Source organism: Beta vulgaris, chromosome 2 (genome assembly GCF_026745355.1).
Source record: "Beta vulgaris subsp. vulgaris cultivar EL10 chromosome 2, EL10.2, whole genome shotgun sequence".
Classification (NCBI taxonomy): Eukaryota; Viridiplantae; Streptophyta; class Magnoliopsida; order Caryophyllales; family Amaranthaceae; genus Beta; species Beta vulgaris.
The window spans coordinates 36,155,119-36,164,695 of NC_079203.1; the positions used below are offsets into that span (position 1 = coordinate 36,155,119).

Here is a 9,577-nt window from a genome sequence, read left to right on the forward strand (position 1 = left end):
ACCTCATTCGTTCATAAGAGTAACCTCTTTTAATTATACGAGTCACCTTAATTGTTCACAAAAGTAACCCTCATTTATTCAAACGAGTAACCTCATTCATCCATATGAGTAACCTCATTCATTCATTCATAAGAGTAACCTTACATTATCATACGACGATCCTATTTGATCCAATGAGTTACCCTAGTTGTTCACAAAGTAACCTCATTTATTCAGACGAGTAACCTCATTCATTCATAATAATAACCTCATTTAATCATACGAGTAACCCAATTATTTTCAAAAGTTACCCATTTCTTCATAATGAGTTAACTCATTTGTTCATAAGAGTAAACTACTTCGTATTTATTTTCGTTATAAAAGTAAAACATTCGTTTATAAGATTCACACCATTTTATTGTTAAGAGTAACCACATATTCATACAAGTAATTCCATGTGTTCATAAGAGCTTGTGCACAAGGGTCAACTTCAAAAGGCCATATCTCATAGAAAACTCAATATCTTGGAAAGATTCAAGTTGCAGATGAAAGTTTGGCTTGATAGCTTTCCAACACATGGTTAGAAACTCGATTCAGATGAGAAACGATTCAGACATGACCTTTTGAATATGAGCTGACCAACTGATAGGCCCCCACGCGCGACCACATCTAAATTTACAATTGTAGCCGGTCTTATGCAAGACGCTTTGTTCATTAATTAACTATGATAAAATACAACTCAAGCTATTTATAAACTACATAAAAGACTCATGTGATGCTTAGGAAACATATGCAACTCGTACATCTAATATAACTCTTTAAACAACAAAAGATAAATAATAACAAAAGAAGATAACTATAACGAGCTTTTATCCCAAATGCTATATCCTACAAGAGACACTTTGCGAATTGTCTTCATGATGATACATCCAAGACACACCAAAGAGCCTTATTATTGAATAATTAAGAGGTAGCTCTACATTTTCTTTCTCTAGTTGAGAAGCCCCCTCATACATGCTATAGAGAAAGACAACATAATTTTCGTTAAAAAAAAAAAAGAATTTTAGATAAGAAATTTTAAAAAATGAAATAATAGTAAATAACATGTGAAGAAACGTTGAATAGGAAAAAAAAAAGAAAGAGGGACCACAAAAAACAGGGGCATTCCGAGAATTGAACTCGGGACCTCTCGCACCCTAAGCGAGAATCATACCACTAGACCAAATGCCCTTCGTTGAAAGCATGTCCAAATATAGATATATATATTAATAAATAACGCATAGAAGAGTAGGCTAAAACCCTCTCTAAGACTCAAAACTCAGAAGGTCTCTCCGATTTGCAGAGGAGAGAGATTGAAGTTTGTAAAAATGGCTAGAATTGCAGTCACCCATTTCATTCGTTGTCGAGCAAATCACCTCATTTCCAGAAGCCTTTCTTCTTCAGGTACCCACTTCAGTAACTTCTATTTTTCGCTACAAATCTTGACAAATTTGTATGTTTTTTTAGCTACCCACTTCAATATAACTATTGAAAGTCTCGATCTTTGCTCAATTTTCGGATCATAAACAAGCTTGTGGGATGATAATTTATCATACTTTATGTGGTATAGATTAGTTTAGAAATGATTTAAATGTGTTTGATTTAATACTTGGAACACAAATTCTGGAAATTATATTTGTTGCTACAAGTTCTGGAACTTTTCTTCTAATCTTGACAATTTTTTATATTTTTTAATTCCCCAATTCAATATAACTCTTGAAAGTGTGGATCTTAGCTTAATTTTTGGTTCATAAACAAACATGTGGGATGATAAATGTATTATACTTATATGTGGTATATATTAGTTTAGGTCACGGGAGCTGAACTGTGAAATGATTTAAGTTTGATTTAATACTTGGAAGAAGGTTGATTAAAATTGTATGACCCCTTGTTTGAGTTGTGTATGTGCAATTTATATAGATCTTAGTTATGTTTAATGCATAATTGGATATTGATTGTCAAATTAGGAGGGGAATTTTTTTTATAGGATGTTTAGTATTCTTAGATCTGTAGGTTAGGTTTTCAATAAACGAATGCCTTGTCTACATGGAGATTGTTATTAGATTTGAAGGGAAGGTGATGTATACTCGTAATTTGGGGACAAGAGACGGTAGATGTGAGCAAAACAATTGTTATAGTTTTATGGGTAGGAACTTTATCCTGATAATCTAATATTCGAGGAGCAGGCTCGTCATGTTTTGGACTGTTCTTGGAAGCACCCCTGAAATTTCAACTGTATCGATTAACTTTTGGTGCGAATTTTGGGCTAAGTTGGTAGTTATAATCTAGCACCCAGGAGGAATTGGGTTAGCTGATTATATGGATTAGCTTGCAATTTGAGGTCTCCTGTTTGCATGAGAATACTCGTAAATTGTAATGATTGAAGCATTTGAGTGCTAAGATCTCTTTGTTTGAGTTAAAAGTTTTCTTTACTTCATTAATTCTTTGATGTTAAGTGGTGGACTGAGTCCTCTTAGCTAGAAGTTGTTAATCTTTTATACACGTTAACACAAATTTACTGAGTCTTGTTCTGAATTGATTGGTAAAGTTATATCTAATTGTTTGCCTTTGATTTTGGACAAAGCTAATTTCGAGACTACTTGAGCTTGGTGTTTTATATTTGGAGCTCTGTGAGGGGCTTGTCTGTAGCTCTATAATGGGAAACCCATTTCAGGTCCATTTTACACCAAATTCTTGATGCTGGGGAGGAACTCTTATGGACATGTCGGAAATATCTAGTTTCGGGTGTTAGATCCATCAGTTTATAGGTGTGCAACGCTAGTCTTAATGCAATTGGAATTGTAGTTTAAAAGACTGCACTTTTGTTCGGGTGTGTCTTGCTAGAGCTGGTTGTTGCATGTCTTCATTTTTTTGGGCTATATCTCACCAATTGCTGAATGAAATGATTCGAAGGGTATGCAGTATGCTATGTTACTCCGACACCTTCATTTACCTCAAAAACTGGTGTCGTGTCGTGTCGTGTCGTGTCATGTCTGACACGACACTTCATTTGGATACTTTATTTTAAACTATAAACTTGTATTTTTTCTACAAATTAGTCGAGTCGGACACTTAGATACCCGTATCCGAGTAGACACTCGATCCGTGTTTGAGCAACATAGGCAGTGCACTGGGCACTTCAATGCTTAAGCACATCAAAGTTGAGCCTGGGGCTCTGGCTCAATAAATTGGAAAGGGAATTGTGGGCCTTGTTCCATGGTCTATGAAAACATGAAATAGTATTTAGATAACTTATATTTGTGGGTTAGCTTGCATATTCTAGAGTACTTAATGTGTCCTTTTTGGCCTGCTTAGCTTGAGACAAAGAAGTAGGAATACAGTACTGTTGTTTGACAACTGATCTGATTATATTCTTTCCTTTTTATGGCTTCTTAATTCTTATGTCATATTTTACCATATATTGTTTCCACTTAAGTGAAGTAGACTGAGATAGCTGCTCCGCAGTGACACTGTAAAATTGACTTTTTATACTACTCTTAAGGTCAAGTAATACATCCCTTCCTCTTCTTTTGTTACATATATTGTGACTATATCATCAAAATGATCAAAGATGACTTGGCCTAGCTTGGTGTAGCTGTAGCAAGGTTATGCTTTTGATGAACTTGTTTTCTTGATTGGTCGGAATGCATTAACTATATTTGGAGCTCTAATATGAGGTCCCTTTTTACTCTTGGGACGACAAAAGAAAAGCAATTGTATCTCTCCTTGTTTGGTAGCAAATTATGTAAACAACACTTTGTTCGGCATGTTAACAAGCCCATGCCCCTGCTACCTCCGTAGTAAATCATCGGCTCTGGCCCAAATTCAATTAGAACAAGTGTATGCCACCCTCTAAGTAATAAATCCCATCCTACTGTTGCTCCTCGTTTCCACAAAGCTGTTGTGGAATAAACTCGGAGATAACACAAGGATCCAAATGTTGATGGCTTCTAGCAAAAAATCTGATCCTTGAATGAATCCCCAACTTCTGTTTAATCTTTAGAAGAAACCAGTTAGGTTTTTAGTCCTAGCTCCTTATCCAAATTCTTCCATAATTTAGTCAAATAGTGGGAAGTCTAGGCTTAGTGACAAGAGAAGTGAGATTGTGGAAGTAATGCGACCTAGGTTGAAGGGTAGACCTGCAATACCCAACCTAATTCATACCTAAAACTGGTTAACCCAATTATGACCCCAACCGACCCGAAATGACTAAAGTTGGTCACCAACCCATACCTGAACATGAACTGAATGATTCATCACCTAATCTTGACCCAAAATGAATTAGACTTGAACCAAACCTTTAGGAATAAACGTGTTGACTACCTCTACCTAAGATTCTTGGCCCAGCGGCCTTCCTGCCCCATATAAAAATTAGCTGACTGTTGTTACCAGAACTTTGTCCCTGTCTGTGATGATGGGAGGCATCACACTTGCCCATGTAGAAAGATAGGCTTATATTCCTTTCCTGATGATTTGCAATATTATCATTGTCTGGCTGTCTTAATCCTGTTATACTACATAGAAACTTTCATGATAAGACAAAACAGAATTGAGCTGTTGCAAGTTAGTGCAAATGTTTCAACCCAATATGCCATATTATTCTCAATGACCACACTCATTGTTTATACTATTGGCTCAAGAGTATGAAAATCCCTGAATTTGATTCGCATTATGTTGGTGACATATCTTTTGACAATGTTTCTGTTATTATAATGTTCTATTGCAAGTGCAGGTCTTTTGATCTTTTTGGTGTTGGGTGTCTCATATAATTTATCTTAATCCAGTTTCAGGTTATAGCAGCTTTAGGTCAGAAGCTCCAAGACTACACTCAAGCATCGAAACATATTATAACTCTTCTATTCTGACTAGTTGCCAGAAGAGGTGGGCATCTCACAGCCCTAAAACACAAGATGATAGCAAGATTAGCATTGGACCAAGTAAGGTGGTAGACGCTGGTGAAGAAGAAAAGGACCCTAGGGTGGCCTATTATGGCCCAATTTCATCCACTATCAAGAAAGTCAAGCTTCTCTCTCTTTCCACCTGCTGCCTGTCTGTATCTTTGGGACCTGTGATAACCTTCATGACATCTCCCGATATGAATGTGATCTTGAAAGGCGGTGTTGCAGCCTCTGTCATATTCTTTAGTGCTTCTACCACTGCTATCCTTCACTGGTTTGTGAGCCCTTACATTCATAAGATCAGGTGGCAGCCTGGTTCTGATACCTTCGAGGCAGAAATGATGTCGTGGTTGGCTACCCCTCTGACGAAGACTATTAGATTTGCTGATATAAGGATTGCTGAGACCAATAGGCCATTTGTGACGTTCAAAGCTAATGAAACTTTCTATTTTGTGGATTCAGATCACTGTCCGAACAAGGCTTTGCTTGCCAAATTGACTCCGCAGAAATCTGCTCATGAATCAGCCTTGAAGAACTTGTGATTGAAAGATGTCCAACGCAGTTTTTGTAGATTTTTGTAAGCTTATAATGGTTTCTACTCGGTCTGCAATTACTTTTTTAAGTGCGTTAAACATTGCCTAACATAAAGAAAGTCCGCTGCCTTGAGATTTTGGCCAATTATGATTGAATAAATTCGTTTTTTTTACTGCTACAGGTTTTTTTATAGAACATTGGCAATGATTTTCCAGTAAATGAGAGAGTATACACAGTAAACAAGTTCATTTCTCGGCATACTGCCTGAGTAAGGCTTCCAAGTAAACAAGTGTCATATGGAACAGGAAAACTGAACCCTGTAGACTTCAGCAGTGAGTTTAGCCCCTTACTGTTGACTGTCGAGTCCTGCTTCCAACTTTTCTTCGAGTTCAAAAATTCCGATCGGGTCTTAGGCTCTGAATGCGGCCATTGTGGAAGTCCTTGCTTGCTGTCTTGCATGGCCTTTAACAGTGTACCAGTACATACATGGTTATTTGTACTTTACCTTGTTCAAGCCCCTTTGACTTGTATTTAGATGCTTATTATACTAACAATCCTCCCCATGCTAGGTATGTTGAGAACATGACCTCTTTAATAACATATTTTTCTTATGGAGAAAATACAAAATTCATTAAAGCTAAATGATATTCTTATGAGAAAGTTCAAGTATAAGAATAAGTGAAATACTAGTATTAGTTTGTGCAAGATCAAGGTATGTTATTTAGCTAGATTTTTTGAAATATGATTTTATGTGATAAAGTTGTTTATTGATTTAATGGTTGGATTGGTTTAGAAATTTGGTTTGAAATTGTTACAATATTTTATTATTCACTCTTGGAAGTGAAAAGAAGGAATGATTTTATCAATCATTTTTATATAGAAGTTTTGTTATCCTTTTTGAAAATTAAATTATTTTACAAGAAAAGGTTGATTGGTTTTTATGAACTTTGAATGTTCAAAAAGTTATTTATGAGGAAAGAGGTTTATTCATGACTTACAAGTCATATTATTATTATTTCCGCTTGATTAATATAAGAGATTCAAAGTCCACTTGTTGGCAATTATAGTTACCCTTGAATAGCTCCGTGATGGGATGACTAGCTTGGGGGGGTGCACATTAGCAAAATAGAAGGGGTGATAAGAAGAAGAATTGTTTTCAGGATTATTTTTAATCCAAGTTGTTTGAAAAGAGTTTGTTCTTAAAAGGTTATTCTTGAATTATTATTCAAGTGTTTGGAAAGAGTTTGTTCTTAAAATGTTGTTCTTGAATTATTATTAAGTGTTTGAAAATAGTTTATTCTTAAAGAGTTATTCTTGAATTATTGGTGATAGAGTTTTCGAAATGAAAAATTGTTACGAACTAACAAATGTGTTACTTATCTAGTACATTTAGTACTCAGTTTTATATTGACGCGTATTTCCTTTTTCCTATTTGGCTTTGCCCTGTTTACCTTTTTGGTAAGCAGATTTGCAGGTGAATTTTGGATGTGCATGAGAGCATACTAGGAAGGGGAACTTCACCTAGATTAGAGTGTTTCATTTATTTTCAGTATTGAGATAATATTTACTTTTATTAATAAAGAAGTATTATTATTTTTGGTTAAAAGTCTTCCGCTGCAAGTTATTTTGTTATTTAGTAGTTGGTTGCCGAAAGCGTATCAGTCACATGGCGGTAATACTCCTAAATTACTCAAATATTATTTACTAAATAATTTATTTAAAAGCGAGTAATTTGGGGGTGTTACATAGCAACACCAGCAATAACGAAAACCAAAGATGTTACTAATCTCATCGTGACAGTGGAAGAGTGTGTCCAAACTAACGAAGAAGACAATGTAGCAACTCGCGACAACGACTCAAATCCTGTTGATGGTGACGCAACAACTGGAAGTCCTATTACTAAGGAGGTAAGTATTAGTTGTACAAAACCATTTTACGATTACCTTACTAACGACGTACTCCCAGCAGATAAAACAGAGGCGCGCATAATTCGCTTCAAGGTGTCAAGGTCCATACCTACGTTGTTTAGATAAGAACCTGTGGGACAAAGTCCTTGAAGATTTACACGAAGAGACATGTGGAAACCACTCAGGAGGACGTGGCCTATCCAACAGAGCATTACGAATGGGTTATTACTGGCCAACAATGAAGCAAGACGCGATCAGGTATGTTACTGAGTGCGACAGTTGTCAGCTACACGCAGGTATGACGCATAAACCTTGTGAAGTTTTGCATCCTTCTTTAACTCAATGACCTTTCATGAAATGAGGAATGGATATAGTTGGTAAATTAACTCCATCAACAGGATAGAAGGTCTTCATGTTAGCACTAACTAATTATTTTTCTAAATGGATAGAAGCATAATCCTTTCAGCAAGTACGGGATAAAGAAGTTTTTTCTTTTATATATACTAACATTATTTGCAGGTTTGGCGTCCCGTCCGAAATAATATGCGACAATGGGTCGCGGTTTATTAGCAACAAGACGAAACACTTTTATGACGAATGAAACATTACACTGTTGGCGTTAACGCCCAGATATCCACAAGCAAATGGACAAGCTGGATCCAGTAACAAGACAGTCATTGACACGCTAAAGAAACGTCTCACTGCAAAAAAAAGGAAAATGGGCAGAAGCATTACAAGCTATCTTATGGGAAATTCGCACAACGATGCTCACCAAGACAGGACAAACACCATTCTCGATGGTCTACGGATGCAAAGCTGTCTTGCCAGCTGAGGTAAGTGTCCCAACTGCTAGGTATGGTTTAATGACAGAGCAGCAGAATCGCCATGAATTGCTCAGCGATCTGGACATCATAGAAGATTTGCGAGACGCAACGATGTACGCATGGCAGCTCAACAACAAGTCGTGGCAAGAAGCTTCAATAAAAACGTCCAAGCCAAGTCTTTTATCGAAGGTGACAGGGTGTTAAGAAAGGTATTTCAAAATACGCAAGAGCTCAATGCCGGTAAGTTGGGTCCAAAGTGGGAATGTCCCTATCAGATCAACCAAGTAGTTGGCAACGACGCTTACCAATTGACTCGACAGGATGGAAGTATGGTACCACGTAGCTGGAATGTCATCCACCTCAAAATATAGTTTTTCTAGCTAAGTAGTTTATGACGTTTCATTTTTATTTTTTGTCTATAGCTAATAAACGATGAAGTTGTCATCATATTGTCATTGAAAGTCAGCGACATTATTTCACTATGTTATTTTTTCAGGATATTTCAATTATCATTGTTCAATAACGTCGCAACGTTCTAACGATGCGACAGATGATTGTTTACTTTTCCTAGTTCAATAACAAAGGATCATGGGTGACACCATCGAAGATTTCTTTATTTTCCAATAAGTCTATTACGACGACTCCCTCAAATATAGTACGTGCTGCCAATCATGATGTCCTATGACTCATTGCAATTAAGTATATGCATGTTTCGTACGACTAGATTCACCACTTTTGCAATAACAAAAGTCTAAACCTCTACGACAATGATAGGCTTGCAAAGCGCCTGGTTATGCCATTTAAGCGTCAGAAAAATCGACGGAAAATAAATGCATAGCAATTTAAATTATCAAAATAAGTTGTCGTCTGAACGACCAAGCATAGTGCGAAAGTTATGCCAACTCCCCTGAGTGGTCCAAAAGGACATAAGCATAGGTCACACCCCTATGAGTGACCCAAAACAAAGTATATATGTCAAAATATTCCAGGTTTAAAGACAAACAAATGAAAAAACTTAAAGACTAAACGTCTGGAGTTTCACCAGACTCCTTTTCTGTCGACGCAGCAGACGACGAAACGTCGGGTGCCAAGTTCTTCTCTACATCTTGATCCGGAGGTACGTCTGATGTAGTGAAGGCAGCGCAAGAAGCAATCTTTCTGTCGTCAGGATGCTCGACACTTTTAGTAGAATATGTTGTCGTTGTCAACTCATCTGGGTCCACCAGATCCTTCATGCCTCCTAGGCATTCAAGGTAGAGGTCAATGTCTTTTTGTGGCTCCCACGATGCAGTCTTCTTCATCAGGTATTGGTACATCAGCTTTTCCCTCACCCTCGTGGTCACCTCAACCTCTAGCAGGTCTAGCTCATTCTTCTGAGCGTCGACCTGAGCTTGAA

General features: G+C 36.9%; 1 protein-coding gene and 1 non-coding gene across 3 annotated transcripts; one reads left to right on the forward strand and one right to left on the reverse strand.

The window, feature by feature from the left end:
• Positions 1–1,137: 1,137 nt before the first annotated feature.
• Positions 1,138–1,209, reverse strand: TRNAP-AGG (transfer RNA proline (anticodon AGG)). The gene has a single exon. It is a non-coding gene; the product is annotated as a tRNA-Pro (tRNA).
• Positions 1,210–1,262: 53 nt separating this feature from the next.
• On the forward strand, positions 1,263–5,628 carry LOC104886829 (hypothetical protein). 2 transcript variants are annotated; one of them, XM_010671353.4, is made up of 2 exons: positions 1,263–1,422; positions 4,803–5,628. In XM_010671353.4, exons 1-2 carry the CDS (start codon positions 1,347–1,349, stop codon positions 5,456–5,458), a joined length of 732 nt encoding a protein of 243 aa, XP_010669655.1. In that variant the 5' UTR covers positions 1,263–1,346; the 3' UTR covers positions 5,459–5,628. The 2 variants fall into 2 exon arrangements, with proteins under 2 accessions (XP_010669655.1, XP_010669656.1); XM_010671354.3 differs by having other exon boundaries at positions 1,266–1,422; positions 4,809–5,628.
• The last annotated feature ends 3,949 nt before the right edge of the window (positions 5,629–9,577 follow it).